Source organism: Micromys minutus (assembly GCF_963924665.1).
Source record: "Micromys minutus genome assembly, chromosome: 7".
Classification (NCBI taxonomy): domain Eukaryota; kingdom Metazoa; phylum Chordata; class Mammalia; order Rodentia; family Muridae; genus Micromys; species Micromys minutus.
In genome coordinates this window covers 44,799,116-44,818,790 of record NC_137976.1, presented here as the reverse complement: position 1 = coordinate 44,818,790, position 19,675 = coordinate 44,799,116, and the positions used below count along the sequence as shown (strand labels likewise).

The following is a 19,675-nucleotide window of genomic DNA, read 5'->3' as shown; positions in this document are numbered from 1 at the left end:
AAAATGATGAAAGCTACTAGTATGCCCAAGGCCACATTTGACCTATGAAGAGGTAGAAGGAAAAGCGGTGTCAGAGCAAGTCCGTGGTGCAGTCAACTGAAGATCTTATTTTGTTAACCCATGGGCAGCTCCCACTCCACAGCACTGAGCTAATATTCTTTTAAGAGAGCTGGATTTCTAAGGATTAGATAGACAACAGGAAAAGCCTGAAGATTATAGTGTAAAATATAATCTGCAACAATACGAAAACTATAAACTGCTGATAACTAAGTCTACAAACCCAATCATGGAAGTGCTTGGCTGTACACATATCAATTCCAGACATACTTCATGAGACCTGTTGGTACCATAGGGCTTGATTTTTATTTTTAGTTCATTTTATTTCTTTTCTTATAAGATTATTTTTTCTTCTGCAACTAATAAAATGAACAGTCACACAAATGTTGCTTTGGTTAGCTAATAAGCACTCTGGAGCTTTTAGGCTATTTGGATCTAACACTACCAAGAAGATCTACAGAAGTCTGTTGGACTATGGTTGGCTAAGAACTTGAGTCATCTGTATGTCAAATGGTTAGGGTTGCACTCTGATTAGGTTAAGTTGCTAACCACAACTTAGGAGGAACAAATATGACAACTGAGATCTATAGTGTTGATATAGTGTTTATGTCTCTGGTCCCAATCTCTTTGGATATGATGATACTATGGGAATGGACAAGCCAGTGTTCAGATCAGATCCCAGAATACCACAGACTGCATTGAATCTTCCTTTTTTCTAGTTGGGGCATTATGTTCCTAGGTATGTGAATGGCTGGATATACGCCTCAAAATTTAAACATTCCACTGGAATGTAGCTGATGATTTCATACATGATACTTTGCCTATCTGTAGTTGCCTGCGGTGAGATATCACTTGTAATGCTGCAACATTTTATTACAAGTATCTTTACTAAATTCCTAGAGATCATCACCGATTTATGGACTAGGGATATAAGTCTGTGAGCTGACAAATCCTACACAAATTTTATCCTGACTGGAGTCTTTAGTTAGTTTTTTTTTTTTTTTTTTTTTTTTTTTTTTTGTAGACTTTAGTCATGGTGGAGTAAAGAATGGGTCTCAATACTTAACATTATGCGAAGGTTCAAGTCTGCAGTTGCAAGTAAATCTGTTATTACTTTAGTTATGTTAATTATTACTTTAAATATATTAATCATTAATAATTAATAAGAATAATATTAAGTACTACCCTAGAAATATTAATTAAAGTAATAAATGATATTACAAGGCTGTACAGCTATAGCTTTTAGAGTAACATAGGTTATTTGGTAAACTGTGGGTTTCTTTGCATCTTTAATAAATCAGAAGCTTCGGTAAAAAACCCGAGATCTAGATCTTAACAAGATTTCTCCCATTAGTGATAGACAGAAAAAAATGAAAATGAAAGAATTACCTTTCTAAGCAAACAGAGGTATATAAGAGAGCAATTGATCATGGGGTGACCACAGTCAAACCATAAATCTGAACACCTAAGGATCAGGCAACATTCTAGAAGATGGTGGAGGTGAAGATTGTATGAGCCAGGGCAATATCATATCTGGTGCACACAGCATCTTTTATATATGGTAGAAAGTGGCACACATGAGATCTCAAGAACACGGTCACCTACGTAAAACCTGCACCAGGGTATCATGATTTGCCATCCCAAGGTGTAATGGAGAAATCTCTGAAGGCCCCAACTCTATGTGAATCCCTGCAGGCATTAGTAGCTGCTAACATATGATGAATCATTTGGCTCCAGGGACAAACCTCCTGCTAGACTATCCAGACTCCCAGGCTCAGCACTGACAGGCCATATGCTATATACATATGAGAAACACTAAACGGACTATGTGTGTGCTTAACAATAACAAGCAAGAGGCCATAGATTTGAGAAAAGCAGACACAGAAAGAGTTGGAACAAGGAGAAGGTGAGGTGAAAATGTGTGAAATAGGCTTTATGAAACCTAGGGCAGATGTGAACTTAATTTATTTAGATATGACACAGACATTATGAAAATCATTTGTTTCCATAACTTAAAATGTTTAAGTTACAAGTTTACTAGAAATGCTTATCCCATTTACATATATCTATTATATTTATTTTAAACAATTATTCCCAGATTGTCATTTACATGAACTTATTACCAGACAAAGATGGCCTTCATTCTTTGCCTTCAAAAAACCTAAAAGACAAGTCTGTGCATCTGGAGCAAAAGAGCTGCAGGCACTGTTTGCTCTCTCATCTCAGGGAAACTCACAGTCCTGTGCTTTTCAACATCCAACAGAGATAATTAAACATACCTGAGTTACCCTTAATGCTAACAATATCAATTATATGCTCACTTTAATTGGACTAAAACTATATCAACAATTTTTAAACCCAAAATCTATGCACTTAAAAAATGAATTTGAATGAACTATTATACTCCTCCACCAGATGCTTGATTTAATGGATTAATATTTTCTCCTTAGGTCCTAAAAGCTCTTGCTCTTTCACATGTTTTGGCAAAAAAAAAAATACAACATGCAGCGAACATACAGACATTCAAATGGGTAGCAAAACCAGTTTGCACTTGAAAAATGCAGAGTGGAGTATGACATAACAGTGTAAATCTCTAAAGGACGTAAAGCACATGACCACTGCGTAAGAACTGTACTAGCCTTGTTCACAAGTTGGAGGCAGCTTTGTACCCACAGCTAGAAAGAACATGGTTCAAGAGTGAGGGTTCAAGAGTGAGGATGAACGGGATGTGTGTGTGTGTGTGTGTGTGTGTGTGTGTGTGTGTGTGTGTGCGTGTGTGTGTGTGTGTGTGTGTGTTGATCTAGGGTGTTTCTCCTTGAGCTTGCGTTCTGTAACATACCCCACCCACCTCGCTGTTCAGGTTTGCAGAACTTCAGTTTTTACTGTAGAACGTGGAGAGGGTAAGCCCTTCTCTCATCTTGGTGAGGAAAAAAGGCAGAGGGCATCCAATCTCCCTCTTAGGTCTACACTCTGGGCAGATACCTTCTGGGGTTGCACAGGCCTCAGGACTGTGAGATTGTAGTCACTTACCTCCGTGAAAAGAACCCAACAGCAGCGCTGCCACCAGAGGCCACATATTGATGCGGTTACTAACCCGGAACTACTTCTGTAAGCACGCGCTCTCAGCCCACCTCAACTGTAAGCACCTCGCGGCTTCTTTTCCAGCATCTGTGAGGACTCCAGTACATTCTCTTTCTTTCTTCTTAGTTGGTTAATGATTTCATCCTCTGATCAGGATAAAGCAAGCAAGTAGCTGCATGCATGGCGAATATTTTAAAACAGGGCCAATGACAAATGTGTAGAGATGAACAGGCGCCATTGCAGACAGACCCAGGAGCCTCTATGCCAGAAGTGTTTTAGGAGCCTATTGCAGACCTCTGTGCGGTGTTCGAATCATGTGCTTGAAAAGTAGGTTTAAAAGTGTGGGTGAGTCACCAGAGCCAAACCCTTCAACCTGAAGCAAAAGTCTTTCCACGGCTTTTATCTTTTGTAGTAAGAAATAAACTGGCCAAAGAGTCAGGCCCTAGCAGCTTCTCAGAGAAGTACACATCCTGTCACTGTCGAATCCCAAACACACATTAGTTTTATCTCACCTGCTGCAAAAGATTCATTCATACAGTGCGATCCCACACTAGTTACTTCAGATATGTCCTCCCAAACACACATGGCAGTACATACCATCCGAAACAAAATCACCGTGCTCAGGTATACTGTCTCCGTGTATTGTATATTTATAATTGTGTCCTGGATTTGATTTTTACAGCATATTAATCTCTTCCACAGAGCATTATCACTTTGTGAAATCAGAAGCTCTACTGCTCAGAAGGTAAATCCTGAAGGGATGTCTTCAGAATCTTTCACAGAGCTGGGCAAACAAAGTGTGGTAGATAAATTCTGTTGCTTTGATAAAATACCCTGACAAAGCAACTTAAAGAAGAGTTTCTTTTAGCTCAGCATCCCAGATATATGCTATGGTGATGAGGGAGACATAGCACCAGGAGCTGTGCCACTCCATCCAGAGTTTAAAGAAGCAGTGCAATGAATACCAGATCACCGTTTTATATATATATACATACATATATATATATATATATATATATATATACATATATATATATATTACAGTCCAGAATCCTAGTTCAGGAAATGATGTCATCCTCAGTGTCTGCATTTCCTCCCCTTAATTAATCTAATCAAGCTAACAACCCCACCCCAATCTCTCAGGTGATCCTAGACCTAATCAAGTTGATTATCAAGATGAATCATCACGGAAGGTATGTTGAAAGAGGTCTGGGCGTATGATCTGAGGATGGAGTTGCTTTTTAAAATCTGATCATGCCTGGCAGCCAGTTCCCTAAGGAAATGGTTAATTGTCATGGAGGCAATGACTCCTACGGCAGCCCTGACAGGGATTTCAAAGGAGCTAATGGAGTCTCCTCCACCTGTGGCTGTGGTAGATGCATCAAGGGCATGTCACAGTGCAGCTGACTGCCTAAGTCTGTCAGCTGTCCATGGATACAGTCATGCTCCCTAACGGTGAAGAGTGAATGGGAAGGACTGTACACACTGCAGACGGGGATGCCCTGTTACACGTAGAGGTACTGGGGCCATGTGCTTAACTGTATATGTGTATGTGTCTAATACTCGTGCACACGAAATAACAATGAAAAGGAGGCTCACGAAGCCGAGCTGAGAGGACTATAGAAAAGGTTTTGGACGGAGGAAAGGGAAGAGTGAAATATTGTGATTAAAATACAATCACAAAACTCAGGGAAAAAAAACTTAAAATGCAAAATTGGAAATAAAAATTCATTTTCCCTGATGCCTCCAACAGTGTACAACCACTGTCTTTCTCTGCATAGAGATTCCATGGCTCCTGCTTTCTCACACCCGGACATCTTCAGTTCACTCAAATTTACTCCTCTTTGGCAAGACTTCTTTTGGTCATGATCCTAGACAACTTTTTATTTCACTATAGCTCCTCTGCAGGGACAAAATACAGAAAGAATCCAATCTTTAAGATTGCTTTCTGAATCCTCAGTGGGTCAGGTTTTCAAGGAGAAGCAGCATGTGTGTGCAGAGTAGTTGTCTGTGATTTGAATTTGAAGTGCTTCTCAAGACTGTTGGTCACAACCTCATTGCATATCACATAATTGAATGTGAGGTTGCAAAATAAATGTCAACATGTAATGCTTCCTGACATGCAAAAACCCAAATTGGTTTAAAATTCAACATGTGTTGAATCCTTCTGTTTCTGGCAGCCATCAGCTATGTGGTATCAGGTGACATCGCTTCACGTCTTGATTATAAATATACAATGTGCCCTCTACACTGTCCTTACTGTTACAGGCCCCCAGCACTAACACAGCCCAACAGAGCCCAGTTCTGATGAGCTATGAGCTCAGTGCTTTATTGTACACACAGATTTTTGTCATACAGACATACGATTTAATCACCGGAAGCAAAGGCTTTTAACATTTTAAACATATTTCCTCATCATTTATGCTCAAATTAATATGTTCTGAACGCGTACTGCATCAGAATATTTATATTTAGAATTTTATGTATGCAATGCTGACTTGAATTCATGAAGAAAAGTTAAATGGATTTTGGGTTAGCATTAGGACAGAGTTTTCAACAATTTCTAAAATGGCCTTTATTATACAAAACAGAACTGATAATTATAAACAGTCTACTTTGAAAAATGCTTTCAATATTACATGTTCAGCCATGACTTTAATTTCATCATGTAAAAATAAGCAAACATGTATGTGTGTAGCAATATATAAATTTTCTTTTATCTTTACTATTTGGAAAATTTTTATGCATATTATACATACCTAGAGTCTGGTGGGATAAAGAAGTCCTGAGCTATATAAGATGTTGTCAGATAACCAAGAAAAGAAATTCATAGTATTGTAAATGCATATACCAAAAGTAATAGGCTTATATTCCCAGTCACTTATAACAGCACCCTGCTGAAGTGGGAAAGACATATTGTGAGGATATATATGTATGAGTGTGTACATCTACATTACATATACATGTATGTGTGGATGAAAACAGATAGGTAAGTATAGGAAATATAAATATGTTTGGACTTGTTTTATACACACAAGCTGGACAGCTTCTGGTGGACTGTTTATTTAATTGGTAATATTTACTTACATTTTATATTTATATTATATTTATTCACATTTTATAGGTGCATTGCATTTGTATGTATTTATGAAAATCAACATTATTTTGCTTATGTATAAATTTGGTACAGGGATGGTAATATAACTATTACTATTACACCAAATTTTTATCTTTGTGTGTGCATGTGTGGTTGATACAACAGATTCCTGTCCCCCTACACACCCAAATCTACTCCAGACAATTTGGGAACAAAGCAAAAGCTCTTCAGTAGCATGCATCATGTACTGGCCAACAACACCCAAAGGAAAACATGCCCAGAACAGTTTTTGTTTTGTTTTGTTTTGTTTTACTAGTTTATATAGGCCTTAAGCTTTAGATGTGACTTACACAGTCATTTTTAAATGTCTCTCAGGTCCTAGCCCCCAAGTCACACTTGGAGTAGTTTAAACAGAAATAGGAGACTACAAGTCTGGCCCTTTTGGTCAAGTGAGACATTTTCACAGTGAAGATACTGTCACCATGACATTTCAAGTAGGCCAGTGTTGCTCTTTCCCAGTTGTTGTTACCAAGGGTTGTCCTTCCTAGCAGTGTTATCTTTTTCCTAATAAGAAGACTGGGACATAATGGTAGACTAGGACTTAATGAGCCGAGAGCTCATTACCCAGTATCATCCCTTTGAATTGGGAACAGAGCCTAATTGGCAGCAGTCTTAGTGAACAAACGTTAACAGAAATGATCTCAACATGCCACAATGTTAATTTTGTTAGAGGTACAAAATTTTTCCTACAGTGTCTAACAACACTGTTTGCATGCTATTTTTAGATACAAGTGAAAATTCTAAGCACCCAAAAAGGAAAGACCAACTATGTCTAAGATAACAATCTGGGCTTGGCTCCAGCTGGATATGAACTGATTAAAATAAGCGGGATTGCCAGCTGACAGAGAAAAGCTGACTCTTTGAGACCCATGAAGTGGGTTTCTGCCTGCCAGGGTTCCTCCTCTCCCACCTGTGGTCACCTAGCAAAGTCCATGACACCCTGCAATCCCCTTAGGTCCTAAATGGCACAATATTTCATGGATTCAAAAGTCTGCTAGGCTTCTGGGCCTTCTCCACCCCAGTTCCCAGACATCCCTCTTCTCAGTTTTGTGTAACTACACTCTACAATATTTTCCATGCCCCGAGATTTTCTGCACACCCAGCTACTTTAGCCCTGCTAATGGCTAGTTTGCTTCATTCTCTTTCTGCCCCAGACTTTATCAGATGGTCCCCACTCCCTCTCTCATACAATAATATTCTTCCCCTTAACCATAAGGTCACCAATTCAATGTTTTCTTTTTTTTTTTTTCCTGCACACTTGCTTATATTACCTGTTCTTCAAGTTCATGTTAGAAGCAAAGTTCCTTTGGCTAAACTCTACTTTGTAAATTAAGTATTTCTTAAACTAGTTTATTAGTAAATCTTTTTGTCTTAGTTGCTGTTTTATTACTGCTTAAAGACATCATGCTCAAGGTAACTATTGCTGCTTGCCCCCTCCTCTCTCTTTTGCTTCTCTTGTGCTCTTGCCCTCCTCTCTCTTGCTCCCTCTTTTCCCCTCCTCTTCCACTTCCCTTCCTTCCTCTCTCATCATGTGTGCATGGCTGGCCTCTACTTCTCTACACCCCCCTCTCTCTTTCACTCACTGCCACTACTACCCTTTTAACTCTCCCATGACCTGAATAGACTCTATTTTGTATTATACTGACATGTGGCTGGTCACTAAGGGGGAAGGGATTCCCAACATGGGCCTCCCAGAATCATCTCCCTTGCCCCAAGGTCTCTTCACACCTCCATATGCCATATCTACCCAGCTCTCTTCATCCTTTACCTAACATTGGTGCCAAAACCCAGGACATCATCTTTTTACAGCATTGGTGCCCTGTGTGAGGAGATTAGATGTATTCATGACCAGATATCTCTTTTCCTTTCATCTGGTGTAAAGATGGAAACTTTTAAGTTGGCCCTTCTCCATTCAGGGCCTGAGAACCTGAACTTATGGACCGTGAGGAAGTGCCCTCGGGGCAGAAACCTGCAAGACATTCCTGAGAAGTTCAGCTGTGTGTGTGTTCCAGATAACAGATATAAATCCAGTTACTGACAGACCATTTCTTGACCACCTAGAAATAGCCCATGAGAAGTACCTCCCCTGAAAAGTCGCTATATCCCCTCCCCTCTGGCGTTTTGTGGAGCATATCATGACCACCTGGAAATAGCCCGTGAAAAGTGCTCCCATCTGGAAAGTCCCTACTCCCCTGCCCCTCCCGGGTCTTGTGGTTTTTGCCTTTATAAGCTTGTATAATTTTAGGCTTGGGCCTCCTTCCTGAGGTGCAAGTTGAGCTCCACCTAGCTGGTTCATGAATAAAACCTCCTACTGTATTGCATCAAGTTCGGAGTTCAGTGGTTTGTAAGGTTCTCCCTCTTCAGGAAATCTTACATTTGCGGGCTCGTCCCGGGATCTAACAACCAGCCCCTGCCCACAAACTTGACTTGGAAGTAAGAAAGGCACCTTCTGTGTGTGTCTGTGTGTGTCTGTGTGTGTCAGTCCATCCTTTTTGTTCATTCTACCTCATATACTTTTGGTTTGATTTGCAGCCACCCGACCGTTCATGAAAACGCTCGAGCCGTGGTCGGTCGATGTTCCAGAAGGACCACAGGTTGTGACCTTCGGGGACACCCCAGGAGGAACAAAAAACCAAGGACACTTGGTGATCTCCTCTGAAGAGAACCTGATTGGGTCCTTCTAATTTGGGACTGGACAGTGCCGCCGTCTGAAACATTTGGTCTTTGTGGGAGCAGCAAGTGCGATCGCTTTTGTCTGTTTGGTGTTTTTATATTCTTGTCCTTCTATCTGTATCTGACCTTCCAACTGATGATGCAACAAACTGTGACTAACCCCCTTATTTTGACTCATGAACATTGGACTTAAGTTAAGCATAGGGCCCATAAGCATGGCAGACATACTGTGCCTTGGAATGGCCTACCTTTAATGCAGACTAGCCACCAGAGGGCATTTTTTTTTTATGAAGACATCATTCATTTGGTCAAAAATATTGTTTTTCAGGCTGGACCACATGGACATCTGGATCAACAACTGTATATTATGGTCTGGGAAGACTTATCACAGAATCCTCCTCCCTGGGTAAAGCCTTGGGTCCGCAGACCCAGGTAGCCACCAAGTTCTTGAGTCTTGGCAGTCCAGAGTTCCACAGAGGAGCCCTCCTAACCATCTCCTCTAAAAAAAATCTATTCTGAGGTTCAGGAAGAACTCCTCCTTCTTGATCTCCCGCCCCCGTATTCTCCTGTACTTCCTCCTATAGGGTAGCCAGAGCCCTTGGTCCCACCAGTTGCAGAGGCCTGTGGTCCTGCTCAGGGGACATGCAGTCACTGGGTGACCACTCCTGATTCCACCTCTGACCCAGTTGTGATCCTGCCACTGTGGGCTGGCACCAGGAGAGGACGGTCGGGGCCCCGCTCTGCAGCCATTTCTTTATCTGATCTCTATAACTGGAAAACTAACTACCCACCTTTTACAGAGGACCCCCAAAGACTTACAGGTCTTGTGGAGTCTCTGATGTTCTCTCACCAGCACACATGGGATGACTGTCAGCAACTCCTCCAGACTCTTTTCACCACTGAAGACAAAGAGTAGATCCTGCTGGAGGCTCGAAAGAATGCATCAGGAGCTGGTGGCAGCTTCGTGCAGCTCCCTAATGTCATTGACCTTGGGTTCCCACTTACCTACCTGAATTGAGACTACAACACACAAGATGGTAGGGAGAAACTGACAGTTTATTGTCAGGCTCTAGTGACTAGTCCCCAGGGGGTTGCTAGGCGCCTCACCAATCTGGCTGAGGTAATGGAGGTAGTACAAGGTGGCACTGAATCGCAGTGTGTATTTCTGGACCAACTCATGGAGGCATATAGGAGATATACCCACTTCGACCCAACTGGGGAGGGTCAAAGGACATCTGTGACAATGGCCTTCATCAGGCAATCAGCACCATATATAAAGAGAAAGTTACAGTAATTTGAAGGGTTACAGAATTTGAACTTACAAAGTTTGGTTAAGGAAGGTGAAAAAGTATACTATAAGAGAAAGACTGAAGAAGAGAGAGAACAGAGAAAAGAAAAGGAGAGAGAGGAAAGAGAGAACAAGAGAGAAAAAGAGATAAAAGGTAGGAGAGAAATTTAACTCAGATCTTGGCTGCAGTTGTGAGTGACAGGGGACTGCCTAGAGAAGGAAATAGAAAGACAGGGAACCTGTGCAAACACACACCACTAGGAAAAGATCAATGTGCCTATTGCAAAGAAAGACATTGGGCCCAAGATTGCCCCAAGAATAAGGGTCCCTCTCTGCGTGTGTTAGCCCTGACTAATGAGGAAAAAAACTAAGAGAGACAGGGGCCTAGGGTAACTTTGAAAGGGAAGGGGCAGCCTGTCGAGTTCCTGGTGGATATGGGAGTTTAGCACTTAGTCTTGCTAAATTCTAAAAGCCCTTTGTCCCAGAAAAAATACTGGGTGACAGGGCCACCAGTCAGCAACAATATTCATGGACTACCCAAAGATCAGTTGATTTGGGAGTGGGCCAGGTAACCCACTTATTCTTGAGTATTCCTGAATGCCCTACCCCTCTGTTAGGGAGTGACTCTTGCTCACAAAGTGGGGATCCAAATCACCTTCACTCTACAAGGACCAAAGGTTACCAAAGTGTGGCCAGAGATAACTGCCCTAACCATGCATCTGGAAGACAAGCTCTGACTTTTTGAAATGTCTGTGGTAAGGCTGGTAGACATGGAAACCTGGTTTCAGAAATATCATGGGGCTTGGGCAGAGACTGCAGGAATAGGGCTAGCACAGAAACAACCACCTGTGGTTGTAGAGTGAAAAGCCTCCGCTACTCCTATAGTGGTTCACAAATATCCAGTGATCCCTGAGGCACACAGGGGTAAAATCTCACATATAGTGCCTTACCCAACAAGGCATCCTTGTAAAGTACCAGTCATCGTGGAACACCCCACTTCTGCCTGTATGCAAACCCAACAGCAATGATTACAGGCCTGTCCAGGACTTAAGGGAAATCAACAAGCGGGAACAGGACATCCATCCAACCATTACTAACCCATACAATTTGTTAACCTTGTTATTTCCAGACTGTGCTTGGTATATAGTGTTAGACTTAAAAGATGCCTTCTTTTGCCTTGCCTTCATCCCACCAGCCAAAAGATCTTTGCTTTCAAATGGAGGGATCCAGAGACTAGAGCAACTGGTAAGATGACTTGTACTAGGCTACCACAATGTCTTAAGAACTCACAAACCATCTTTGATGAAGCCCTACTTCAGGACTTGGCCCATTTTCGTGCAGCTAACCCAGAGGTAACTCTGCTCCTGTATGTTAATGATTTGCTTCTTGCAGCCCCAAGTGAGGTGACCTGTCGCCAAGGAACAAAGCTGCTGTTGAAAAAATTGGCCAAGCTATGATATCGGGCCTCTGCCAAGAAAGCCCAGGTCTGTCAGTGCCAGGTGACATACTTGGGGTACTCACTAAAAGGGGGAAAGTGATGGCTCACAAAGGCCAGAAAATAAGCAGTGACTCAAATCCCAGTACCCTGGACCGCACAACAGGTTCATGAGTTCCTGGGCACTGCTGGTTTCTGTAGACTCTGGATTCCAGTGTTTGCCTCCTTGGCCTCTCCCTTATACACTTTAACCAGAGACAGTGTGCCATTTAAATGGAACAAGGAGCAACAACAGGCCTTTGATGATATCAAGCGAGCCCTACTAACAGCCCCTGCACTGGCTCGCCCGGATGTGTCCAATACTTTCACCCTATTTGTACACGAGAGGATAGGTATTGCCAGTGGAGTCTTAAACTGGTAACTAAACACTGGTAACTAAGCATTGGTAACTAAGCACTCAACATATGAGCCTATGAGAGCCATTTTTATTGAAACCACTACTCCTATATTACATAAATTGATTTCTTCAAGTTTTTCCTATATAACATGAGAACATTGAAATTAATTTATTCTATTGATGAATATTGTGCATCACAATTTTATTGTCAATCACAAGTGCCATAGACTTGCAGAATGCACCTTTCTCTTCATCAAGGGTCGAAGCTCTCCTTCTTGATTGACTCTCACCCTCTTGTCTCTCCACTCTCCCTCTTGTCTCTCTTGTTTTGTTTTTAGTAACCACAATTACTTTGAGTGTCTGTGAAATTAAGTGCTAGCTCCCATCTGTGGGTAAGATCATTTGATTTATTTTTCTGTGTTTGACTTAATCCACTTACTGTCCTCCAAGACCATACAGCAGCAGGATATGTGCTTTCTTTATGGCTGAATAAAAAGGCAGAATATTCAGTGTATACATATGCCATATTTTCTTTATCTATCTGTTCACTGATGGGGAATAAGTGTGATTTCCTATACTGTTGAGATTAGAGCTGCTACTGTCAACAGTGTCATAATAAATTGGAGTGTAGATGTCTTGTCTTTTGGATATGCTCCAAGTAGTGAGCTGTCTGGATCATATAGTTGATCTATTTGCAATTTGTTTCCACAAAGATTATTAATGTATGTCTCTTTGTACTATACATGAGCTTCTTCACATTATTTGTCTCTTGTGGTACTTTGTGTCCTTTAATAATACTGAGGACTGTAACTTGAGTTTGCCTCCGGGAGCTCTCTACAAATGTCCAAAACTTGCAGTCTGCTCAGGATTTTCCCCATCACTTATTCCTTTCCACTCAGACACCAAAAGCTGTTTAAATGCAAATTGTTTTCCTGGAGGTTCAGATACTGTTACTCACTACTCCCTAGGCTTGGATGCATTTATCAGCTTAGAAAAGAATGTGAGGTCTTTGCATAACAGAAGCAGGGAGATATGTTTTAATAGTGACTAGTGGAAAAGGGAGGAGTGGGCTCTGAGAGAGTACAGAATCTGTAGCAAAAGAGGAGCAGGAGATACTGGTGGCAAGGAAGGAAGCCTGAAAGCAGACACGGGGATGCTTTCTTAAACCAGTAGGTTGCTTATTCCTGGAGATCCTAGACATAGTCTGTGAGCAGAACTGTTTGTAGAAACTCCTGCTTAAATGCAGATAAATTCCACTAGTGCCAAGACATCACAGAATCTGAGGACTTGTTCATCTAAGAAACCCATGAGCCATGTCCAGGAGGTTAAAAGTGTGAGTTGTTATCAGAAAAACAAAGTAGGCGAAATTCCACCACATGGAGCTTGAATTTTATTGGGATTATGTAGAGACAGAAGACACATCACATAGGAGAATTTACTATATTAAATGGTATCACAGCTGTGGAGAAAAGTAAAAAAGTAAGGTGTTGTGGTAATCTCTCCAATCCAAATATACCTGTGCAAAGAAAACACAACTCAATTAATATGAACAAGCTGCATGACTACATTGGACAGATATACCACTACACAACTTTATTCCCCAGCTATGAGATCTCTTATAACTTGTGGTTTCTCCAGGCCATGTACTTCAGCTTCATTTTCCTTCCACCTCCCCTTCCTCATTGTTCCCTTCTCTCTCCTTTCTTCTCCCTCAAATTTTTTTTGCTCCAGCTTCCCTTTTCCTACCCAGTCACAGGCCATAGCTTTTATTTACAAGTTAAAATGGGGAGAGGGTTCCAATAAAGTCACATGAGTATGTGATTCACTCCCCATCCTATGCAACCCTTCTCAGGAAGTGGAATTAGCATTAAAATGCAAACAGCACCAGGGCTATCCATCACAGTAAGGCTGATGTTTTATACCCTCCCCTCGTGTGTGTACAGATGTATATGTGTGCCCATGTATGTGTGTATGCATTTGTAGATCAGAGGTCAACCTTGTGTGTTACTCCTCAGAAATAACTACCTTTTTTTGAAATGGGGGCTGGGAATGGGGGGTGTTAGTATTTCTCATTGTTTCCTGGGACTTGTCAATTAGCATAGGCCAATGGCCAGGTGGCCAGTGAAACTCCAGGACCCAGTGGTTTCTACCTCCTTAGGATTGAGGTTACAAGTGCACATTATTTTACTTAGATTTTATAGATTCTAGTTCAGAATGAGTCATCTGCCCATTCCCTGGGGCTGCCATTTTTAAATAAGATGGCCAGAGAAGGCTTCCTAGAACGTGATCAATGAATGGATGAAAAGTAAACAAGTCAGGGAATACAGTGCAATACAGTGCCTCCTGGCTTGCTGTTCTTTTTTCACAATGACATCACTCAATCTTGACTTGTATCTACCCATGTAACTCTAAGTAAACAGTTCATTGTTCATAACCTAGAGTATATTTTTATCCAAAGATTTCCAGACAGAAATATACATTTATTTCACATAGTGTATCCTTTCCATAGCATAGTTAAATTATAAAGATAAGAACAAACATGACTATGGAGTATGATGTCCAAATTTATTTCATGAAACTTACTTTAAAGAGGTTTTGTTCTTGACAATTTGTTGCTGTAGAACCTAGACAGGCCTTGAATTTATATTCTTCCCACATCAGCTTCTGGTGTCAACTGTTCCAAGTGTTGGTGATAAGAATGTATGTTTAGGAAGCATTACTGAGTTCAGTGTTACACAAACAGCTCTATTATGTTCATTTGATCTCTAAGGTAATTTAACTTCATTGTTCTTCTGTAATTCTTTGTCTGGAGATCCATTGTGATTCAGACCTTGGTTTTGGACCAGAAATTACTACTGGTAGATACTGGGAGTATCTACCAGAGAATTGAGGCGGAGGTGGTGCAGGACAGCGAAGAACAAGAGCCAAGAGACTACAGGCAGTTATGGTGGGAACACTCTTGTGAGGCCATTTAAACGGGGAGGGGGAAGCAAAGGCTATTTAAATCTTTCAGGGATGGGTAGGAGCTTTTAGGCTACATCATTGACTAGGGCCAGGGGGCTGGAATCCTCATTAGCATAAGAAGGCATTCCAGGTGCTACTGAACATGACCTTCTAAGGGAAGAGAAAATTAAACTTAGCTACTGGGCTACAGATCTTCCTTGGGAGGGTCCTATGGGGAAGATCTTGAGGTGGAGTTCCCATAGGCTATCTGTTAAGGACAATAGACCCTAGGAAGCAGGGAAATTATCATATTCCTGCCAATCTCAGGATTAGATTTCCAGGTCTGGACCCCACTCTTGGTCCTGATCTGATACAAGGCTCTTTGGCTCCTCCTTGGCCCCACAGTTGTCTTGATGAAAATTAGATATTGAAGTACTAAACTGTTACTGTTTTAGAGTTTGTCTCTCATTTTAGATGTAATAATGCTTGCTTTATATAATTGGGCACCCTAATGTTAAATGAATATGTATTAACAATAATTTCTCCACTGATCCTTTTCTCATCATAGTGACAGTCTCTGTCCCTTTCTAAGTTTTTATTGGAAGTCTGTTTTATTTGATATAATTTTGACTGCTCATAGTGTAGTGTAGCTCTCCAGAATTGATGTAAGATGAACATCTATCTACCTTTGATGTGAATCAGTGCAGACAATCCAAAGAATGATGTGTACCAATTCATCTTGATGAATAGAAAGATTTTATTAGATTTGAATTTTGAAATGATGAATGGCTATGTAATTGTGTTTCCAAAGTCACCAACTTTTGTCTTCCAAACTCTTTTATGGGATTTAGAAGAGTTCAGGCAAAACTGTGCTTTGGGAGCTGTTTAGTGTTAAAGAAGAAGAGGTGATAGGAGGCTGAGTCAGCATAAGGTACAGACAAATCCAGACAGTGGGAAAGTTCTATGTTAATGATGTTAACTAATGCTTATTGAAACTTTTCTGATCTCAGCAAACACTGCCCAACAATTAAGAGTAGTCTGCTTAATGGAGGTTTGCTGTAGGATGGGAACTCTGAATAGGATTCAGAGGACTGGTCACAGTACACCTGCAGTGTGTACCCCTTTCATAGCACATCATTCTCAGTCCTTTTACTAAAGGATGTCATTATTGGTGAAGTTTCTCTAGCACTGGTAGTAATGAGGACAAAGAGATTATTGGAACTTGTTTGTAGAGATAATCTATTGTACTAAATGAAAACATCATCTGTCAGTAAAAGGCTAATTGGTTGATGAGCTGACACAAGATTAGAAGGTAGGCCATCTGGCAGAGAAAGATGATTCATGGAAAACTCAGGCAGAGTAATTCACCCTGAAACAAAAATAAGGTGGTTATATGAAGCTGAGGACCAGGTAAGCAGCCATGTAGCAAAACATAGAATAAAATAAATGAGAGATGAATATCTGAGCCAGTCAGGGAATAGAACCAAAGCTGTAGCCTCAGTATTTATTTATATAGAAGCTAAAAGTTGTTATTTCAGGAATCTTAGGCACAGGTGGGAAAGGTCACAGTTCCACTTCTTGACTACTATCAATTTCCAGCTTAGGGGAAGATCCTGCCTCATTGAATAAGGTATAGAGTGATGGAGAAAGCCAACCGATGCCCTCCTCTGGTTTCTATGTACACACATGGGCACTTATATTTACTTGGACACACATGTTTGTACATAGACATACACACACACACACAGAAGCAGACACATTCCTCACTCACTCACATATAGACATAGATACATAACAAACACCCAATTAGATTATTTCAAAGGCTTATCTTCAAGCCCAGGAGGTTATTCTTTTAGACTAAGAGTATAGTTTAAACCTATATAAAGTCCTGAATTTTATCCCTACTACCATATATACACCAAAATTCTTTCTTTTATATGATAGTTTTGCTGTAGAAAGAGCTTACGATTCTACTTGAACTTACATCTATTACATTCCTTGCCTCCCAACATTTATATTGGCTCTGTTTCATCATCTCTCTTTCTTGATCCCCTCATTCATATCGGGAATTCTCTACTTATATTCTCATATTTCATTAAGTTTCCTTAAAGATTGTTCTTTTAAATTCATTAGGATATTTGTAAACTTCTTTTGACCTTTGATGTCTGTTACTAGACAATATGCTTGTTGGAGGGCTAGTGTTCTTATTTATGTTTCTTGTTTTGCCTTTGTGGTATGTGTGAATCTTATCAGTCAGTGGTCTTGCTGATTTCCAAGGTACCTTTCTTAGAAAGACTTTTTGCAAGTTATGTGAGTTTGGCATTATCTTTATATGCTATGTTGGCCTTGGGTACAGATGATGGATTTAGTGAAATATATGTAATTTGTCTTTTGGTTACCTTGCATGTTCTTTTTACTTCCAACCTTCTCCACCCATTTTCTTTTACCCTTTCAACCTCCTAACACTAGATAGGAGAGAAAATAGGATAGAGAGGGAAGGGGGCAGCATTATCTTTAGACTATGTAGGCTAAATGGTTTTGTATGCTGTAAAGTTTACCCTTGTCTTATTCAAATGCTGATTTCTCTGCCCTCATATCTTATTTCAATTCATACATAGCATTGTAATGCATATGCCAAGACTCCCTTGTCTCAAGTTTGTGTAAATCTGCCTTGTCAATAATGCTGATCATCCTATGACTGGGAAAAGAGAGAGTAAGGTAGAAGCTTCTGCTAGTCAGGGAAAGGGGGTAGAGAAAGACAGAGAGCAAGATAGATATATGATAGATAGATAGATAGATAGATAGATAGATAGATAGATAGATAGATAGAGAAAGAGTGTGTTTCAGATTTTCTAGGAAATAAAAAGATAAGCCATGAGGAGAAGGCCTGAGAAGACAACATGGGAAAAAGTATCTGCAACTCAAAGAACCAGATCAATATTAATATGAATGTATCATGGGCTGGGGCTGGGCGGTAGCCAGATTAGTGTAGGAGGTTAAAGTAGATCATTTCACTGCCCAGCTATTGAGGTATAGATTGAAATAAATCTTGGGTTCTCTTTGTGGTTATTGGGAACTAGCAAGGGTAAAGAAATATTGCCAATAGATTATTATACTAATTGAATTTATATTAAAGTAATTAATTTTACAAGCCTATTTCCTGCTGATTAGGAGCATTGAGATTCTTGGGCCATATTTGACATTTACCATCACTAATTTATTCTTCTTTCTTCTTTGCAATGTGAATACTTAACAACAGCAACCAACAGCAACAAACTTCCAACTAATATCTGACCACCAAAACCAGTCACCCATGCCTCTCAGGGCTTTAGCATTTATATACCCTCTTAAAAGTCCCCAGAATTCCAAACACCACACAATTACATAAGTTATTGGCCATTGACAAATAGGTAGAATTGCACAGGGAGTATCATAATCAGCTGTTGTAGAGCTGTCCCATATTCCATATCTAGGATTAAAATAAAAACATATCCCATCCTATTTATGTGTTTTTTTAAGAAACTAAAATTCTTACCACAGTAATTGCTAGAACTTATTAATCTATTTGGCAAGGTCTGCCGGTGAAGAATGAAGATTGACCACAGAGGAAGAAAATGTTGGATTGTACCAACAACAAAGCTCCTTACAGAAAGTGAGATCATTGTCCTTCTATATGGCACATCCACATGCTTTTGCTGGCTCAGGTCAGTTTCTGTGGGCCATAGAGAATGTGACCACATTGCAAAACTAAGATGGGTATAGTATGGCTTGTCTGGAGCTTATGTAGGAAGATTGTGTGGAAGCTACATTACATAAGGAGATCCACAAAGACATCTGTCAGTGTTTGAGGGTTACTTGATGGTCCCATTGTGTTTCTAGTGATTAATCCCTATATGGAGTATTTTCCAACTGCTTGTACATCAGGAAACTGAGCTACAGGGAGTAGGCTGCTAAATCACTTTTTTGGAATTCCAAGATCAGCCGGGGAGCCTGGTTGCTTCTTGTAGAGGTCTGAGCTATTTATGACAGGTTACTCAGTGACCTTGCAGTGCTGGGGATATGTAGGCAAGGTTAGTATTGTGTTTTCCTGGGCCTCTGCCAGCTGGACTGCTCAAAGTGCGCAATCAAACTATATCTTTAGAGATGACAGAAGTTGACAAGAGCTGTGTATCTGCTTCCTTGTGCAATCTGTTCATGTCTGGTTGTAGACTTATCCCTGAGTTGAGGGTGTAAGATAGGAAGTAGAATAGCTCCCATAAGTGTGAGCTAGCCTGGGATAATGGACAAGAGAAAGTGAACAGAGACACCTTGATGTCCTTTCTGAGAGTATTTGCAGCCTGACTGTCTTAAGGTAGGCTACCAAGATTCTAAATAAGTAGAGAGATGATAGGCAGTGGTTTCTGTTTTATTCAAAGGACTGGGGATATGAAATTGTTTGAAGAAATCTAAGAAACAGTCAAGCAACCCTGTCTAGTAGATAAGCTTCCTGTCACCCTTTTAAGGCAATGGGAAGTTAATCCAACCAATTCAATAAAACATCTATTCATTTAAAACTGGTCATGAAAAGTAGAAAGTAGTTTGGTGAGTTCAGTTCCTATACAAGACTACTATGTTGTTTCTGTATTCTTCTGTTACATCTCTGTA

General features: G+C 40.5%; 1 protein-coding gene across 1 annotated transcript in view; it reads right to left on the bottom strand.

The window, feature by feature from the left end:
- Positions 1 to 3,133, bottom strand: part of LOC308422831 (leukocyte surface antigen CD47-like) — a gene marked incomplete at both ends in the record, with an annotated part of 79,267 nt that extends 76,134 nt beyond the window's left edge. Inside the window, one exon of the mRNA XM_080919487.1 lies at positions 3,088 to 3,133. Within this exon, the coding sequence (XP_080775613.1) occupies positions 3,088 to 3,133 (46 nt within the window). The remainder of the gene's footprint in view (positions 1 to 3,087) is intronic.
- Between the last annotated feature and the right edge of the window lie 16,542 nt (positions 3,134 to 19,675).